General features: G+C 36.1%; 1 protein-coding gene across 4 annotated transcripts in view; it reads left to right on the forward strand.

Moving 5' to 3' along the window:
• CTNNA3 (catenin alpha 3) overlaps positions 1-20429 on the forward strand; it is a 545392-nt gene that overhangs the window by 309442 nt on the left and 215521 nt on the right. For all 4 annotated transcript variants that reach the window (XM_074830309.1, XM_074830310.1, XM_074830313.1 and 1 more), the window contains 2 exons: positions 818-898; positions 6043-6195. In XM_074830309.1, coding sequence (XP_074686410.1) covers positions 818-898; positions 6043-6195 — 234 coding nt within the window. The remainder of the gene's footprint in view (positions 1-817; positions 899-6042; positions 6196-20429) is intronic.

The raw sequence follows: 20429 nt of genomic DNA on the forward strand, positions 1-20429 counted from the left end.
CATATAGCTTATGTACTAACATGAAAAAAAGATTATTTGAAACAGCTAGTAGATACAGAACTACTACGGTAATATTTTATAGAAAAACTGCTGGGCAGTATGATAAAAGTGTTAACTATACTTCAAATAGCTAATAATGATATAAGCACTTTGCTTATAGATAGAAACAAAAAGTTAAGAGTGTTTGTAAAGTATACAACCGATTTTCTTAAGGCCTCTCCAACATCTCAAGAGCTCAATCTTCTGTTGATGCTGAGAATGAATGTGCTGTTAAATGAAGAAATTGTCCATTTTTATTGACAGTGTTTGCATTGCAACATCTTGGACATTTTTAAACTCAGCCATTCTGTTTTACAGGAGTAAAATAATGAATGCTGCAGACTAAAGCACTACCGAACTGCATTGTGGGCATCTGAATTTATAAATTACTTGTAGAGAGGTAACATAATTTTTCATGTGAATATGGTGATAATGGATTGGCACCAATAATTATATTAATGTTGTTCCATAAGTAACCCTGGACTATAAAAAGAGTATTACAGCAATTCAGAAGATAGAAAGTGTTTAATTTTGTTCCTGTATACTAATAAATCATATGTTTTGTTTCAGCAGATTATGTTAAGCAGATTATGCTTAACATCAGAAATTGGCATTCTGTGAATATTGTGGTACTGGCTCCTGAAACATATTAAAATTCAAAAAAATCCTTAAGCATGTATGATTTACCAAATGCTCTGATGAACTGAGGACACAAAGAACATGCTTGCTAAGAGATCACAAATAACCACTGTTGTGTTTTCTGTCATATTTATTACAGACTGACAAGAAAGAGAGAAGTAATGCCTTGAATGTTGCAATAGATAGTATGTGCAAGAAGACAAGAGACCTCCGCAGACAGGTAAGCAACCTGGGGAACTGAAAAGGTAGAAAAAGGAGGCTTGAAGGACACTTTTCCAAATTGCTATTTTCAGTCTTTGTAGCACTGCATTTTGAAAATAAAGATTCCTTCTATATTAAAAAAATACTGAAGATAGTTACACTATTCCACAGTATATATACATACAAATTTTCAAAACATTGAACAAAAAAAATCTGCCAAATTATACTGCTGAATATATGTATGTACATAGACAAAACCCTGGATGTGTACATGTCTCAATATGTATTTGCTATAGAAATATATCGGTAATGTACTTTGGAAATCAAGATTTGTTTTATTTTAAATAAGCTTGAATTAATATGAGTTGTTGGAACCTTGAAGGGACCACTGGGCCACTGTGTCTAGTTCTTTACAGTTGTGAGAACTCATACAACAGAGAAGGGTCCTTGGAATATGTGGTCCACAGTCCACCCACCCATTTTGTGTCCCAGTATCCTAAAACTAATGTAAGACATGGACTAAAATCCACTTCAGTGTACTGCAGAAGGTGAGCAGTAGACATCAGCTGTTTACATCCTTTCTCTGCAAGGAACATCTTTGAGAAAAATTGCAAATTATGTTTAAAGTATATAACATGCCAGTTTAGAAGAGAGAGCTAGAAAGCCAGTCGTTCTTTCAGCCAGCCTGCCCCAACCAACCATATGAAAATTTATGGCTACGCAGAACACGAGCACACACTGCTTTCAGCCTGTCTCTAGCTGTGGCTATTTGTCAACTCCCTGGTGGAAGAATATCCCTCCCAACTTTGTGTACAGTCTTACAAGCCAGCCTATGCTTCACGATGACAAATAAATTCCTTCCTGTCTCTCATAATCAGCCAGGAGAAGCCTTGAAAGATGAGATGAATATAATATAAATATAGTGTTTACAACTAACTAGCCAATTTCTGCTCACATTCCATCAAAAATATGTTCAGTTCAGACATCCGACAACTTGTATCACAAGCTCAGTGTGTTTAGGAACTCCTATTGTGTCCTACACTTTCATGAGTTAATTAACTCTAGCTTGTAACAGTTTACTGACTCTGTTACAGTGTTTAAAATTTGTTAACTAAGTCAATGTGTGTGTTTCTATAAGCCTTTATAAAATGTTCAGGCTGAATGTAATCATGCTCAATTTATAGTCAGTCTAGAACAAGTAGTTTTCTTTAACCAGAGTAACTCTATGGCTTGACATTTTCCACTGGAAGGTATTTATAAGAAATATTTAATTTACTTCCTCCAATTCTGTGTTCATACATGTGAATTGCATAAAAGTTGTTTTAGGAAGAGTGCTAACTGCATGTCTGATTCCTGATCTGGGAAATATGGAATTGTGAGTTCTGTGCCTGCAGATATTGCAGCGGAGTCTTACTTGCTTTCGCTTATGAACATTCATTATTCCGTCTCCCAGGACTTTTACTCGAAACATGAAAATTGGTATTAGGTCTACTCTTAAAGCTTTTATAATACTTAAAATTTTTTTTGAACAATACTGTGTGCCATAGCTGGCATTACATTAGGCACTTGTAGTGGATTCGGGGCTATGGGGGTGCACAATATACTCTGCTTTCAGTCAATTACTGGGATTGCCTCTGCAAAATTGGGGTTGAATATGAAACCTTATGAAGTTGTATTTGTTTAAACCTCTTCAATGTAGTGCACAATAAACAAAACCATCATACAAATGCTGGCACAGTCACCACCTGATTGTGGGTTATGCCATGAGTGAGCCCCTATGGAGCATCTTTGTCAACCACAGTAAGTAAAGTGAAGGAAGGCTTGTATCTGACAAAACTTGAAGGCAAAAGGAACTGTCCCAAAACCAGTGTATTCTGGAAGTTGTAAAAACCTCTGGCTTTCCAAGTGAAATAATTTGTATTCATCTCAGGAGCATGGCCAGTGCTTGTGGGGATTTTAAACTATTCTATTTTGATTTTTACTTGTATTGTGCCAGAGATGTGCATGTAATTTTTGTGTGTGCAGTTTTACCTAGATCACTGCTTCCCTGCCTAGTAGAGCTGTATGAATATTTAGGAAGGAATTGCCTATTCATTCTAATTTCTAATTCTGAGAAATTACCATGCTCAGTTCTTACCTCCCAGTTCATTCACAGTACGCTGGGAAACGACTGCACAAATGTTTCTCCTACGGTTGTTCAGCAGTTTTGTTTGTTTTTAATAAATGTTATTCCCAATGATATTCTTATATTTCTATGTTGCTTCTTCACCATGGATAGCTTTTTTCTGAACACAAAGGAGATTGCCTTCTTGGCATCCTTTTGGAACAGGAAAAAGAGATCCCTCAATAATTAATCTTCAGTTCTTCCAGGACTTTTGCCAGTTGCAGCCTTGTGAGGCAATAGGCAAATAGAGGCAAACACAGGTTTTTGTACTCATCAGGATACTGATGTTTAATAGTGTTGTAAACAGCTTCTGCAATTTTCTACTCTACCCTCCACTGTTTGTTTTTCACAACCTTATGCACCATGTCTTGTAAACAACATGTTTCTATGTTATTTTTTAATGCACTTTGATATCAAAACAAAAACTCTCCATGCTTCCACTTCTGTAACAGTCTGCTCGCAGGGTAAGAATAAAACCTTGCAACTTAAAAATAAAACGATTTGTCAGACATCATCCTCCCTCTGCTTTCCCTTTCTGATGGTGTCTCTTTCACTTAAAAATATGATGAAAATTTTAATTATCTAGTATTGCCTGATAACGTTACTGGTGCTGCTCTTTTGTCTGTTTATATGTCTCCCTATATGTCTACTTAACTTTTAGCATTTTGCTCTGGAGGTGACCAGAGTCAGAACAGACTTACTGAGTAATAGAAAAAATGATTGTTATGATTAGAATGAAGAGAAATAGATACTGCTTCAGATATTCCTCTTTGTCTTTTTCCTTTCTTTGTTCTACACTGTATTTCTTCTTTCTTTAATGCTACACAAGCCATCTTTTAAAAATCTCAGCTTCATGTATTCCTTCACATAGGTGAAACAGGAGCATAATTTCAAATGTGTTTGTATTCAGCAAAGACAAAAAAACAAGGCATTATCTTTTTTTTTTTTTTTTTTTTTTTTGGAAAAAGATGTGTTTCACTGTTGAATTGCAGGATAGAGGATTTTTTAAACAAAATAATAATGATAATTTATATGTGAAAGGTTAATTAAACCAAAGGAACCAGTAAAAAGCTACAGCAAAGAATTATATGATGAGACAGAAAATTAGGCTTCTGGTTTGAAAATTGGATGCCTCAAGCTCACCACAAATGTGACTAAGGTCATTGCAGTCACTGGTCCTCAAATAATACATTAAGGCTGTGAAACTCCTACAACCTGGACTATACAGAACCCAAAAATATTTCTCCTGGAGATAATAAATCATGGGCCATGGATATGGTTCCACAGCTTTTTGTTGCTTATTGTAAATTGAAATCTTAATGTTTAAACTGTGATTCCTCAAAGTCACATTCACATACTTCATTTTAGGGAGGCAAGTATGTCTGTTTTCTTCAGCTGGACTTTTCCAACACAGAAATTTTAACAAGTAACTTGGCAGGACCCGAGATTCAATGTATTTTGTTCCTGGTAGAGAAGCTTTTTATTATCTCTTTAGTTTTTTTAAATTCCATCCTGAATAAAACTGAGAATGTGAACATGATAGTCAAAATCCAATTCTGTATTGGAATCCCATAGCCTTTGTCTTTGTAAATTGCTTTTGAGAACATACAAAGTATCCAGATAGTATATCCTAATGCAATAATCTACAGGAAGTTAGAAGACAAAAAAAAATTCCAAAGGTAAACTTACCTGTATTTTTTTGGAAGATTTTCTGTCCACATGTGCCTGGTGAATCAGTGAAAGCTGTCTTTTAGATGGTGAGGCTATCCAAAAGCCTAGTGGTGGAATTCATATCCAAATTTTGTCTTGATAATAAACAGCTTTCTCTACTATTATTTCTGCTGTGCATGTTCACTGCCCTACCTGTAAGGACAGCAGCATCAAAAAGATTGTGGGTTTTTGCATTTTTCTAGTTGTAGGAGTCTTTACTTTTACCAAATTTTCACATAGATACATTGGAGCAAAATGCTAAGTGAAAACACGTCCTTTGGCAACAAGCCTGTCGGCATGTAAGACCTTAAAAGCCTTTTGTGTTCTATTCTGTTCCAATCAATATCTTTTATATACATTGGAAATTTTTTTCTTTTGCAGTAGAAAAGTCAATGAACTTGATAATTTAGTTGCATTACATGCATTGTTACAATTTCTTGTAGTGTTCTATGATTAAAATGAACAATTGCCATGTGTAGGTTTATAACATGGAAAATGAAGTAATGTCCCAATGATCAGTTATAAGCTTACATGAAACCCAATATAAGAGAGGTAATTTGTAGCAGAATATTACACTTCTTTAATAATTTAAGAAGGTCAAGAACAATTAATTTAAATAGAGAAAATTGAACTTCAGACTCATTTATAGTTCTTCTTGTTCTATTAATCTATTATCAGGTGGCATAATCAGAAATCTCATTGATATAATTACCATGAAGTCTACCATTTTGCTATCTAAACTGTATTGTTAGGTTTTACAACAAGGTAGAAAATATTTGGGTAAATTTACAATTATGAAAACATGATGTAGACTATTTTGTGAGTACAAACATAATTAAATTAATTTTTTTTTGTAAAATGAAATAGCATTCTCCCTTGGCATCTGAACTTCAAGAGAGACTAGGACTGGTCTAACCGTAACTTTTCATGTGTGGAATCAGTTAAGTAGTCTATTCTATTCATTGAAGAACATGAATATTTGTTTGGCTCCCTTGATTTCAACAGAACTAGTACATGTTTAAGTATTTTATGTATCTGTACTCACACACACACATACAAACATGCATATTTAACTAGTGGTGTATTAAAATTGTCCCTAAAATTAAATAGAGTTTTCTGTGTAATAGATAAATTGCACCTGCTGTAGGTTTCAGACACAGAATCCTGCACGTAATGGAAGAATAGACTGTGTATGTGTTTATGTTATAAAATACTAATGGACAATAATTACAGTAGATTTTAATAAATAGTCCAATTAGCAGATATTAACGTAATGCTTTCTTTTGCAGCTCCGTAAAGCCATTATAGATCACATCTCAGACTCCTTCTTAGATACCACTGTTCCACTTCTAGTTCTCATTGAAGCTGCTAAAAATGGAAGAGATAAAGAAATAAAGGAATATGCTGCTATATTTCGGGAACATACCAGCAGGCTTGTGGAGGTATGTTTGACAGAGTTGCTCTTTTTTGAATATATGGTATAAGTGACTTGCCACTGCACATTTCCTTTGCTAGCAGATATCATAAAACAATTAAGCCTGGCATTTCAGGAAAGAATACATAAATGGCCTAGGGTAATAGTAAACATACTCCATTTTTTATATAATCGTATGCAGTAAGATAGTGGGTTTTGTGGTCTTGGCATTTATATAGTATCTCATTGCATAGAATTTAGGTGGTGGTGAATTCTAATCTGAGAAATTAGTGTAAACCTCTCCAAAATTATATTCCATGGGGTGGCTCCATGGGGACCAAATGGGTGATTCTAAGGCATATTAGCTCAAAGTGTTCAGAATACTACTATCCAAACTACGTGAGACACCATATTAGTGTTAATTGTTTGCCAGCTTTCTCGCTTTGAAAGTTTATAGCCTGTGCAGTGATATGCTGAAGACGAAATGGTGCTCTGACACACAGTTTAGAGCCATGAACCCTCTAGCACACTGAAAGCATGTTGGTGTATATGCTGAATAAATTCACTCGCATACATTGTATACTCAGTATTCATTTCTAAAGGATATACTTCTGTATTATTTATAAACTATTCTTCTTCGTCACTTAGAAATTTCCAAATAGAATGGGGGTGAGATTTTAGTTTGTTGGACAATCAGCACTGCAAATGTGACTAAATGTCCACTGACTTAAACGCATTCAAACTGGAGCTTGAAGCACTGCTGGAATACTGAAATAATGGATTTTGCAGGAATATTATCTCAAGTGCCTGTAAGGAATGTGTTGCTATTTTTGGTGAGGTTTTTTAAGCTTTTAGTGTTTTTGTGTGCAGTAATGCAAAAATGGGAAAAATCAATGAATTCACTGTGTGGCTGAAAATTTACTTAGGAAAACTATTTGGCTCAGAATGAATTCGTTAATCTTTGGGTGATCTACAGAGAATGAAAGACAAATAGGTAAACAGCTAAAGTAGGGAAATGCATTTATGTTTCTCTTCATGGTCATGTAGTTACCGAATAAGACTAGTTACTATTCTCCAATTTACAGGAGTGTCTCATTTTGACCATGCTGCAAAATCAAGTGAAAGCTAAAACACAAACCCAAATTTTTAAAAGTTTTTCAGATTTTTTTAATATGGAAGCTAAACCAGGCTGAAGTGGCTTGATTTTTAGAAAGGACAGGTTATCTCTGAAGATCAGATAACTTTAATGAATTTGAAGTTGAGTCCAGGTGAGCTAAAATACCCAAATCATTGTTCAGTTTAGAAGATGTGAACCTAAAAATCCAGTATTCATTTCCTTTCATAGGTTTGAATTTGTTTCCCAGATGCAAGGAATGGCTGGTCATCAGGGTAGGTTTGTGATTAAAGGGGCTGATGGCTGCACAGATGCACTGCCTACAAAATCTAGAAGGACGTGTAGCAGCTGCCTGTGAACATAAGACTGACCAGAAGACAGCTATCCTTAGTGATGCAGGAAAAGCTATAGCAAAGTTTCACAATTCCAGCACAGTTACTACCTAGAAGAGGGGGGTGTGGGGGAAGTCCAATGTCCTTTTTCAGCGTAGACATTACTTACTAGTCCATTCCGCAGTGTCCACTCTGCAAATTCATAATCAGACTAGACAGTGATGCCTCAAAAACCTACAGAGATTGCCGTCGTTCACCTCACTGAATGGTGAACTTCAGAACCTTGTGGTTTTACCTAAACTTATTACTTAAATGCTGTTAAGCAGAGCAGTCTAAGAGGGAAAGTATGTGTATAGTTCAAGAATGCAAATACTAGTGGAGAGTCATTTATCCAGATTATTCTGAGGACATCAGACATATTTATTTTACAAGCAAATTAGTAAATAATAAACAAATCATGTGAGGGGATAAAAGAATGAGTCTCATGACTCTTGTATAAAAGGGGTTCTATTACATGGTAGACTGATCTTACTGTATGTGTAAATATACAGTGTGTGTGGACATATTTATATTTATGCCATGACTTAATACGCTGCCTACAGTGAAGAACACGTACTTTTAAAATGTTTTAAGTAACTGGCTTTCAGAGAGACTGTACACAGTGCCATCTCCTATTGTTGAATTAGTTGTTCCAAATTGTTGCTTTACTGGTGCTTACATCATATGCTGCTATTGAAAATTAACATAAAAGAAAATTGAAGTGATCTTCATATATCCAGACACTTCTGGATATCTACTAGAACTGAAGTATCTTATTTAAAAGTTGCTTATATTGGTTCAATGCACTTATCAGTATCTCTTAACTGAGAGCTTGATTGATGGCTTTTTGATAAACTGTACTGCTAGACTGTCCAGCAAATTAATTAGATAGTAGTTGTACTGCATCCATCAACTGCTAGCCTATCAGACGTAAAACAAAACAAAAATGAAAAAATATTAACAGCTAAGCAAGTGACAACAAAGGGGCTTTGTACATATAAACAGGTTTATTTGATTTTTAAGAAAAACTCAGTCATTTCTAAAAGCATCATCAAAGAAAAAGAATTATTGCATCTGTTTTGTGGAAAGTGTAATACCAATTCAACTGATAAAAATGGAATAGTATTTAAATACATTAGAGGTGTAAATTGAAAGAATATTTTGTTTTTTAGTGGCTTAAAACCTGTTAAGATGAGAATATATATATATTTAAATTGACAGTAGTAGAGCACTGCACTGTTGCTTTAATTTGTCAAGGAATATAACCGATAGATAGATCTTACTAATCTTAGTTTTCACAAGCATGCGTGCTTCAGAAATACACGCGTACTTCAGAAACTGAGAGGTGGCAAATATGTATGGAGCTTGGTTTCCAGCTGAACATGGTGCCATGCTTGATGGATATTCCGTAGAAATCAGGTATAGTTAAAAGTGCTACCAAAATCAAGGAGCCTGATTCTGAAAGAAGGACAGGACTGATAGAAAGAGATGAGTTGGCTTTGAATCCTTGCCACTACTATTATCCATTTACTTGCCAAAGAATTTACTTTTTCTTGGTGAAACTTCTAATGTATAAATATCACCTGGACCCTTTGGGATAGCTGCCCAGTCTTTTGCCAGGGATATGTTTCCTAACATGCTGTTGTCTGCCATCTGTAAGACTTTGAGCTGAGATGACAGGTTAATTCAATATCCAACCCTGTACAACATTTCCAGAGTTTATGAAAAAGTTGTCAAACATCTTTGTATTTTATTAGAAGGTTCTTAAATGACAGTTATAATTTGTGTGTTTGCAGGATAGCCCTCACAGTCATTCCTTGTTATTTATTTCCTTCACGGTTATAAAAGCCAACAAACAAATCCCTTACAACTTTCAGGTTATGAAATATAAATCTGGAAAGCTAGTCATGTATGCTATTGCAAAACTGGGCTTGATCTCTGCAACTGAGAATAACTTAAGTCAAATATTGAAATGCAAGATCGTGGGTGGCACATACCTGGCTATGCAATACTAATAGAGACAATAATTGAAGGTAAAATATTTCAAAAGCTAAACAACTAAGAAAAAATTGTTGCAAAAAATGTCATACGACAGTAACTGTACTAGAGAAGGCTAGTGGGTGGGGTAGATGAGACATCAGACGATTATAATATAGCTATGAAGGCAGTTTTACTATCTACATGTAGTTGTGACATCCAAGGAGTTGGATGGATTGTGGGCACCAAATGATACAGCAAAGGCCAGTGATGCAGGCAAGACTGCCCATGTTGTTAAATACAAAATACCTTATTTATCAGAAGAAAAAAAGGCTTTTTTTCTTTTGTCAGCTGTAAATAGCCTTTATGGAACATAGGACATAGGAAAGCTGCTTGCAAGCATTGAGACATGAAAACCAGCTCAGATGCAATCCCTAGTTTTTGTCTTGGAGAACAAAAGCTAAGAAAAAACCCAATTACATTCCCACTGTCCTTTTTTTCTGAATATAAAACACCCTAGGTGTGGATCTGAGCCCATTGTAAACCTTTGACATCCATAACATCCCATAGTAAAGAATTTCACAGCTTGACTATGCATTGTGTAGAGAAGTATCTGTGAAACCCCCATATGATCATTTCATTTAATGTCCCTGAATTCTTGTATCAGAAGAGAAAATGAGCACCAGTCCCTGTATTCCTTCTCCATGCCACTCACAGACCTCTGTCATATCCTCCTTGAATTGTCTGTTTTCCAAGTTGAGTATTTCTGGTCTTTTTAAATTTTTCTTGTTTGGAAGCCATAAAAGGATCACCTTGCTACCTTCCCTGTACCTTTTCCAGTACCTTCCATCTCATGAGGTGATAGCACAGAACTGTGCATGCTATTCAAGGTACTTCATTCCACATCTATTTAATCCCTAACAGTGTTTCTTCTCAGATGACTGCTGAAGACTAAACCGCAACTTTCACAGGTTTATATGATAATCCCAAAATCTATTCCTGATTAGTACTAGTCTGCTGAGGTCTGTCATAGATATGTAATGCTGGATTATTTTTTTTCCCAAAATTGATCCACTTTGCATTTCTCTAGATTGAATTTCATCTTCTGTGTTATCATCTAGTCATCTAGTACCATGAGGTCCTTTTGCAAATATTCATTAGTTCTTTTATTTACTATTCTGAATAACTTGGTAAAAGATGCATAACAAATATTAATGAAAGGTTAATGCAGACCCTGTGACCACAAGGACAAGGAAATTTCCAGCTTGTGGCTTTCTCCCAGTTTCCTGCTGATTTGCTCTTGAGGTTGAAAAAAGTGATGTTAATCTATCTGTATCAGCTGAGAATTACTGGTTACTCAGCCACCCTGATTTTTGGAGAACCCTTAGGATCTACATGCCTGGATCTCAGTACTGCATATACAGCACAATTAATTGTCTACCTTTTTCTTGGCAACCTCAGTGAAGGCATTTTCATTGCTTCCTTGTATGGAAACAGGCCTGTCCATTTCTCCTTGATTTTAACGTTGCTCTCCTAAAAGATATTTATGGCATAAGAAAGTTTTATGACTATTTCCTTTTCATCATATAAGGGTAACTTTTTGCACTTGAAGATATGTGCTGTGAAATCAGCTGTATGTACCGTCTGCTGAAGTTTAACTCTCTCCAAACTAAGGAAACAGTATTTTTTTTAAAAAATGTAGCTTTTCCTGAATCCAGTCATGAATTCAACTTCAGTAAGTCTCTTTAAAAAGCAGGGTCTCAGCTCTACCCTGTCAGATGCATTGTTTCAGCTGAACATGTTCTACACACCTATGAGGCTTCAAAGCAACGCTGTTGAGCTGGGGTGATGGTGTTAGAGTTGCACCAATGATTAATTTGATAATGTCAATTTAAAAATGGAGACAGGAAAACATTCTGTAATAAAGAGATGATATTGCATTTGCAAAATAATCAGTGAGCCATAGTTTGAATCAGCATAGTTTTATTACCTACTCTAATATGTCCTTTGTAAATGTTAATATACACTGTTATTCTATGACTCTGTCAGTAAGTGATGCTGTTGTTGCCATATTGATAAAACCATCGGTGTTTAATTTTCCTTCCATGGTATTTCACTGGACTGCAGAAATTTGCAAAATAAATTTCTGCATCTGGTCCACAAAGACTTGCGTATTTGGTTAGTCAGATCTCTAGTCACATAAAAATTGATTTTAGTACTGCAGCCAGCAAGTCCAACAGTGATAGATAATGCAATGCTTTTGATTTTACAGGATTACGATGTAAGTCCATTTTTAAGTAAAACAAGCCATTGATATTTGTGTTATTTCCAGTTTAAGCATTTACTTGTCTGCTCAAATTAAAGCATGTACTAACAATAGCCCCCCTCCCCCAGTATCACTTTACTTGTTGTTTCAGTTGTTTTTTCTTTTTTTAAAGTTGAAAAAGTCAGGTAGCTATTCTGAGATTTGATTGTGTTGGTCTTTTTTCAATTTAAAACCTTATTTACCATGTTTACTCTTAACCCAAGATAAAGATTTCCCAAGGAAGATTTATCTTATTTACCCCGTTTACTCTTAACTCAAGATAAAGATTTCCCAAGGAAGATTTATCTTGCTTATATTAAGTGCCTGTCTCTCCTTTGACTAAAAGACTAGTTTAGTCTGAATGTCTAATTTCTAGATAGCTGAAATGAGCTGAGATGAATTGTACCTTGAGAGATGAGTGGTGATCTGTTTTGAGACATATATTATGTTGCATTTTCTTATGCTCTGTATAGCAGTTTTTAATCAGGTGTATCCTCTTTTTTCAGTCCATTTTTTGCGTCTGTTTTTGAAAGATCCAAGGATGTTTGAGTAGTAGGTTATGATATTGTTTTGTATATCAATACAGTAGACCAAGTTGGACATTACAAAAACAAATTTGTTCGTCTTCTCACAAAGGTTTCTCCAACGATGAATTTGATATGGAAATTAGAAGTACTACTTGAAATATCAAGAGAGATTTTCTGTGGTTTCTATTTTAATCTGAAAATTAAAACTTCTCATATAGAAACAATAAGTCCTGAGAAGGAACATACTTATTTTTCCTCTTCAGATATGAAATGTTAATTGAGCTAAGCTAAATTGCCCACTGCACTGCCTCACTGCTCATATTGTAATTTAAGAAACAAACAGTATCCTCATAGGCCAGTGACCTTTGTAAATCAGCTTGAGAATTAATATCTCTTACAAATACCTCTCTTCTGGATTAGTGTTTGGAAGTTACAGTCTTTCTGTTAAAAATCGATTTAAGACATAACAATATAATGCAATTCAGAAGTATGTATATAAATTCAATGAAGTACAAAACATCAGTGAAACGAAAAGACAGAACACTTCACCAGATCTGGGGCAATGATGTTTCCAAAGGTAGTAGCAACTACAGGTAATATCTTCTTCCTTGTTTCCTTATGTTTTCTCTCTCCTGAGTTTATTAACTACTCCCTGCTCTTAACCTAGAGGTCCTAGCTTCTGTTAAAAAACGCATACACTTGGGATGTTAGCCCCACTTACCAGGAATATTAGCTGGTGCTTTGTGGACAGTGCTAGTATTTGAAAAGCTCAAACAGTGGCAAAATATTTGAGCTACCTTGGTTAACATCTTTGTGCTATTATAGCTGCACAATAATTGTACAAAACAGAATCTCTTAGTGGTAAACATGAATAGTATCTTCAGATAGTGAAGTCTTAGAGAAGTGAAATAGTCCTAGTTACACAGTAAAAAGAAAAAAACATTAAAATGCGCACTTTGGCTATTATATTGAACACTTCCCACATATGAAAAGGACACTCGGCAGCTGAAGTATTTTCATGAGTACCAAAGGTCACATTAAACTTTCTTCAGATGGAGGTTACTCTAGACTATAGTGCCTTATATTGTTCGTATACTGCATCAAATATTTGTAAGTCTGAATATTAATTTTGTGACATTGAAAAACTAGGGTATATTGCAGAATGGAAAAAGCAACCAGATTTCGGTTAAAATTCTGACTATATGTTTTTGTCTGTGAGCCTTGGCTAAAATAAATTCCCAAAAGATACATTTCTGTTAGAAAGTACTTATTATTTGGAATTCCTTACTGTAATGCAACAATTTTAACATTGGAGCTTGGTATTGGGACCCGTGCCATTTAAAGTCTTTGACAGCGACAAGGACAGTGGGATCGAGTGCACCCTCAGCAAGTTCACTGACGACACCGAGCTGTGTGGTGCAGTCACATGCTGGAGGGAAGGGATGTGCCATCCAGAGGGACCTGGACAGGCTGGAGAGGTGGGTCTGTGCAAACCTCATGGAGTTCAACAAGGCCAAGTGCAAGGTCCTGCACATGGGTCGGGGCAATCCCAAGCACAAATCCAGGCTGGGTGAGGAGTGGATTGAGAGCAGCCCTGAGGAGAAGGACTTGGGGGTGTTAGTGGATGGAAAACTGACTGTGAGCCAACAATGTGCGCTCACAGCCCAGAAAGCCAACCGTGTCCTGGGCTGCATCCAGAGCAGTGTGGCCAGCAGGTCAAGGAAGGGGATTCTCCCCCTCTGTTCCCCTCTTGCGAGACCCCACCTGCAGTGCTGTGTCCAGCTCTGGGGGCACCAACATAAGAAGGACACAGACCTGTTCGAGTGGGTCCAGAGGAGGCCACAAAGATGCTCGGGGGGCTGGAGCACCTCCCTTGTGAGGACAGGCTGAGAGAGTTGGGGGTGTTCAGCTGGAGAAGAGAAGGCTGCGGGGAGACCTTAGAGCGGCCTCCCAGTACTTAAAGGGGCTACAGGAAAGGTGGGGAGGGACTCTTGATCAGGGGGTGTAGGGATAGGACGAGGGGTAACAGTTTTAAACTGAAAGAGGGTAGGTTTAGATTAGATATGAGGAAGAAATTCTTCCCTGTGAGGGTGATGAGACACTGGCACAGGTTGCCCAGAGCAGCTGTGGCTGCCCCCTCCCTGGCAGTGTTCAAGGCCAGGTTGGACGGGACTTTGAGCAACCTGGGCTAGTAGAAGGTGTCCCTGCCCATGGCAGGGGGGCTGGACTAGATGATCTTTAAGGTCCCTTCCAACCCAAATCATTCTATAATTCTAATTTTGATTAAAAATATTTCAAAAAATGAAGATTAACTGTTTTGAGATTTCACACATTTGGGTTTTGCTTTGAAATGCTTTTTCATTTAAAATGTTACAATTAAATTGCAAATCCAATTGAAATATTTGGTTATGTGGAAACATTTTTTGAACAGTCTTCTAGGAAATTTCAAAATTAGCTCTGAATAGAAACATTATTTAAAATAATGAAAATTATGGCAAAATAATAATGAAAAGCCTTAGGGGACTTGGTTGTAAGTCCCTTGTAAGACATGCCTGGTTTTAGTGAATATAGTGTTTGGTCTGTAGTTCACTTCTACCAAAGACCAAACCAAATTCTGTTATTGAGAGACCAAGTACACAAGAGTGAACAAAAGATAGGTAAAAAGGAAGACTGAAACGTCACATCTACACAAGCTAAAAAGCAGTTCCTCTGTAACTAGAAATTTCTTGTTTGTGAAAGCTGACAGGCTGTTCTCCTGAGCTGATCTGTCAAAGAGATGAAATGCTTTTTGAGAGGAGGAGTGATAGGCTGGGTGAACTTGAGATTAAAAAAGGAATTTGATGGGAGAAGGGAAGAATTCTCTGATTATCTTTTCTTTTGGCTCAGATGCAAATCTCCCACTGCAGTGTTTAAAGGTCAGCTGTACCAAGCAGAGGCTGAGAGATTTAATAGAAGTGGAGGCGATGATGAAGTGAACTTTGTGTTCTTCATCTCTTCTCTCAGTACATGAATATATCATATTCTGTGTAGTTTGGTCTAATAACACTGACTTCAGATCTACTAGTCTGATGCATAAACTTGAAGCCTATTGCCTAATTCATGCCCTTGTGTCTTTCAGTTGTGACTGTATTCCAATATGACAATGCTGGCTTCTAGGAATTAGGATTTCTAAGGCTGAATCTGTTAGGAACAGCAGACAGTAACAGACAGCACGTATATTTAAGTACATCGGTATGGTAATGTATTGATACTAAACTGCAAAGGCATGCGGGACATAGAGTGTTGTTAAAAAGCAAGTCTGCCAGTTGATATAAAGATTTCCAGTGCAGGAAATCCAGCACATCTATTGAAGGTGAATTCTTCTTAAGAAATCATTCTTTTTAAATGAAATTAAAACACGTAAAGGAGAAAAGATCTTGAGTTATGAAAATATATAGAGAGAAATAAATTGGTTTGTCACTTTCTAGTTGAAAAAGAATCAAGATGCATAGGAACAAACTATACAAATACTGACAGAATCTTTATGAAAAAAAAATATTAAGATCTTGAATAAAATAACTTGCTGACTCTTGTTACTTCAGCTATTTCTAAAACTAGCTTTTAAAAAGATGAGACTGATGTCCTGAATGTGTTGGGACAACTTTGCTTCACACCATACAATTTGAGTCCAGGCACGCCTTGCTTAATATAGGGCTCCTGGCCCCTTATCTGGGGCGGTTGTCTCTGTCTCTGGATAGCAGAGCACAACAATAAGGATAAGGGAAATTCATTTAAACCACTTTTACTTCAGAGTTAATAACTTTTTGACATTCTAACACGATCAAACTATTGTGTGTGGAATGACTACAGTCTGGGATTGACACCTTTATAATTTTAACTTTAAGTATAAATTTTTTTGTTAGTTTGTGGTTTTAGAGCCTTTCCTATTTACCTAAGAGCTGGACCCAGAAAATGTGTTTGAACTAATGGGAGCCAAACTCATGGAATTGCCTCATCCTTCACAGAAATTAAGTTCTTCGAAGGTAAAATTTATTTCATTTGTGTTTCAATAGCACTCTGGAGACTCCAAGAAATATCCAGGTCCCTAGATTTGGGAAAACAGATGAGACAGATAAACTGTAGAAGGAGGCAGAAAGGGAGAATTCATCTGTCATGTGGATCAGTGACGGAGCCTGGAATAAAACAGAGATAAATGAATTTAGCTAACTCAAAATCAGTCACCATTAAACTCAGTTAAGAACGTTCATGTAAGGGGTTATCTGAATTAACGCCTATTTAGAAAGCCTTTAATTGGTGCAATTTCTATAAAGAAATTAAGGCTTGAGATATATGTAGATATAAAAATTATTTTTCATTTAATGCTAGTACAATTACAATGCCATTTCAACAAACAATATGGAAAAACTTACATACAGATGAAAAGTTTTCAGGGTTAAACATATTAATCAAAATGTTTGCAAAACCCAGCAAAGTAGAAATAATAGTAAGTACTTGGTAATCAAAATGAATCTATATTGACAATAACTTAATAAGCATGCTACAAGAAAATCCTTTCTCTCAAGCAAAAGACAGGGCCACTGGCTCTTGAACTAAAGTTTTCTACATTTGCCTCTTGTGGAAAACAGCTCTGCCAAAAGTAATTTTCAACATGGAATCTGCAACTTAATCATGATAAGTTGCTTTTTGTTTCCTATACAAACAGTAAATATTTCTCTCCAAGTACAATGGGAAAATTCTCACCACTTCAACCTGTTTTATTGACATATATATAAAAGATGATAGCTCTTATTTGCCACTTTGTCTGATTTTTGTATGTAATTTGCTACATCTGTTTGTGTCAAATTTTAAATATACTGACCCAGAAAATTGGGTTCTGACAGCAAGTCACCATAGCTCTGAAAGATGCAGGCAAAAAAACCCTAAAACAAAATCATCTCACTCCTGTGCTTTCCTGAGTCTAGTTACAACAACCAACCTTCGAGCAGCCTGTGACAGCTATTATTTTAACCTCTGAACATCCAGTATATAAGGACTAAATTCCTTCACATTTCTTTTACTCAGAGCTAAGGCTCATGGGAAAAAAACTATTTGAATTCTGAAAACTGACAAAACCCCCTAGATTTGCCATCCAAAGTAGCATACGCATAGTTTCCTGGCAGATAGCAACTTAATCTTAAATGGAATTTAACAGTCCATTAACGTTTTGCTTTACGTATTAAAGTACTGCATATACAAAGTACTGTCAACTGGAAGATTTTGATTTCTTTCTACCACTGTCAAAAAGAATAGGGAATTGAGTATTCTCAGCACTGGACCCATTTCTATGGGTTTTCATCACAGACTGGTGAACACTAAATACAAATAACATTTTAATGCTCCATTACTAGTTCTTTAGTATTGATTTTACTGAGCTATTGAAAAACAAAACTACTTCTGACAGTGGCAAAACTCCATAACAACTGCATGTGTAGAGGTCAAACTGACAGATTACTGGAACATCTTTATTAACTTTCAGGATATCAGAAGAGAGCAGAATCTTTTAGCATTCTTCTTAGGAGCATAATCAGAAAACAAGAAACATGAATCCGTAGAAGTTTTTAGTTTCAAACAGTTCAATGCTAAGGAATTTCATCCCCAGATATAAGACCCGAGTCTAGGGTTTATAATTTTTTTGCTGGCATTTTTGTTGTTACTATTCTTCTTTAACCCATAATACACTTTCAGTGATATCATCATATAATTACATCTGTGTCAAAATAACAGCTAAGCTGAAGAGCATGTCATCATCTCTATTTTTGCGTTAACAGTTTATCTTCTATTAGTCATCGTACCTGAACACTCACAGCAGCTGTCACTACAATGCAGGATGTTGTTGTACAATGTGACCTGTGGACACAGAATTTAAGTGTAGTTTTCTGCTTGAAAGAGCATATATCTAAGTATTAAACATGAAGCAGTTAGCATCTAGAGGTACGCATGCAGAATATTGGTCAGCATTTTGGGAATAAAATGTACCTGTCGGCAGACTAGGAGGACATCTTTTGTAAATAAGATGAGCACTTTTAAACACGATCAGTATTTATGAATGGGGAGTGCATTTTCATTACTTTACTAATTTCTAGAATCAGTCTATCCTTGATAAATTATCCCTTCTCTCTTATCATATACATTTTTTTAACTCTTATTTTGCTTAACACAATGCTTTGTTTTTGAGAGGAAAACCACCTTCAGTTTGCTAATTTCTATGCACCCTCAGTTTGTGTGATTCAGAATTCCCATTCAGCACTCCCCTGTTTTTGTCTAACTTATTCACATTCAAGAGAGACCAGTGTGCAGCCTGCCTGTTCAGGCAGGGTTTAATTAATGGCACATCCATGAGATCTGGGCAGTGGAGGTTCCTTTCTTGTAGGTTCTTCATTGCTGCAGTTCAGTTAAATCTAAAGATCTTAGTGGGATCCATTTTAGCAATTCAACTGCTGACTTTGCTAATTTTAGTAAATCTGTGATTAGATAGGTCTGTAGCAAGCAATAGCAATCCAACTACAAAACCAAAAGCACACTCCCTCATTTTACTTACAGATAATTTTTTTCTACATTTTAAAAATTAAACTTTTAATGTCTGAAACACAAATTTAATGTCAGTAAGCCTAAGAGTTAGGTCTAAACCCTTGCTTTCCCATTTCAACTAGAATTCATTTTTGTGCTGAAGGCTCCGAGAGTCCTTCAGCAAACTGACCTGCTTGTCAAGATGATGTCACAGCTGTCAATAAACAGTATAGACAGCCTTACTGGCTACAGCCTACAAACCCTCTGTTGTCAGGGGTTGCTCTGTTTGGTTGTTGCAGATAGCACACAAAAGGGAAGCCTAAAGATGGTAATGGCATTTGTGGGGGGTGTGTGGAATTATTTCTAAAATGAAAGACAGCACAGGAACAACGCACAAATGCTTTAAATTGAAAAAAGCTTTAAATTCTAATAGAAGAAGCCTGGAAAGAGTAATTTAGAGGTGGCAGACAGATGGAAGGAGGCCTTTAAAGGTAACTTGTTCTTGATGTATTGGAGCTGGTAGACGAATGCTTAATGGAGGGCTAATGTGGTCAAAATAGTGAGTTAAGAAAATTAATTCAAAAAATTAGCTTAAAGTCAAGCATGTACTTCTAAGTGTGTAAACTTTAAGACATTGAATCTTGCTATTTTGGGCCTCACAGAGTTCCAGCATCTTGCAGCAAGTCTTGAATTCATAATGTGAGAATTTCTGCACCTTTATGTAATTAATCAAATAAGGCCCAACTTTCCTATTACTGATTGAACTTCAGGTGATAAATGGTGACATTTTCATTAATCCTCTTAATCACAGCCTTTATTGCATAAGTGTGAAGCAAGGGAACAAAAGATAAACAACCCAAAGATTTATCAGACTTTCTATGTCTGAGGGGCGTATTTCAACAGCTAGAAATGTCAGCCACCTAGTACAGTGAGGCAGGGTGTACTAAAAGTTATGTGAGTTCCAAAAGAGAAATTGTCTTGGTTCAACATGGACTCCTCATCATAATACACCCGGTTAACATTTTTGCTCATAGTGTAGACAGCTGACACAAGTGCAGTGGCAGTGACATTTTTCTTGTATTACTGCAGAAACCAGATTTAGAAGTTCCTCAGAATATTAGAATTTTTGATAATTGTGATTCCATCTTACGTTCCCAACAGTGTCATAGTTTTAAAGTACTGATCTGTAATGAGTCAGTCCACTATAACAGAATAATTCTGAAGGTTATAAAAAAGGCATGTCTTCAAAATATTAACATCAGTTTACTAAAGCTTGTGCTTCTTAGTATCTCAAATATGTCTGTGAATGTGTGTACTTGTTAGGGTTTGTTGGTTTGTTGTTGTTTTTTTCCTTGGAATGTGGATGCTATGATATCTGGTGAAGAGGAGGTTTATTCCTGTCAGTGGAGGTGCTGAATATTC

This window comes from Strix aluco, chromosome 7 (genome assembly GCF_031877795.1).
Source record: "Strix aluco isolate bStrAlu1 chromosome 7, bStrAlu1.hap1, whole genome shotgun sequence".
In the NCBI taxonomy this organism is placed as follows: Eukaryota; Metazoa; Chordata; class Aves; order Strigiformes; family Strigidae; genus Strix; species Strix aluco.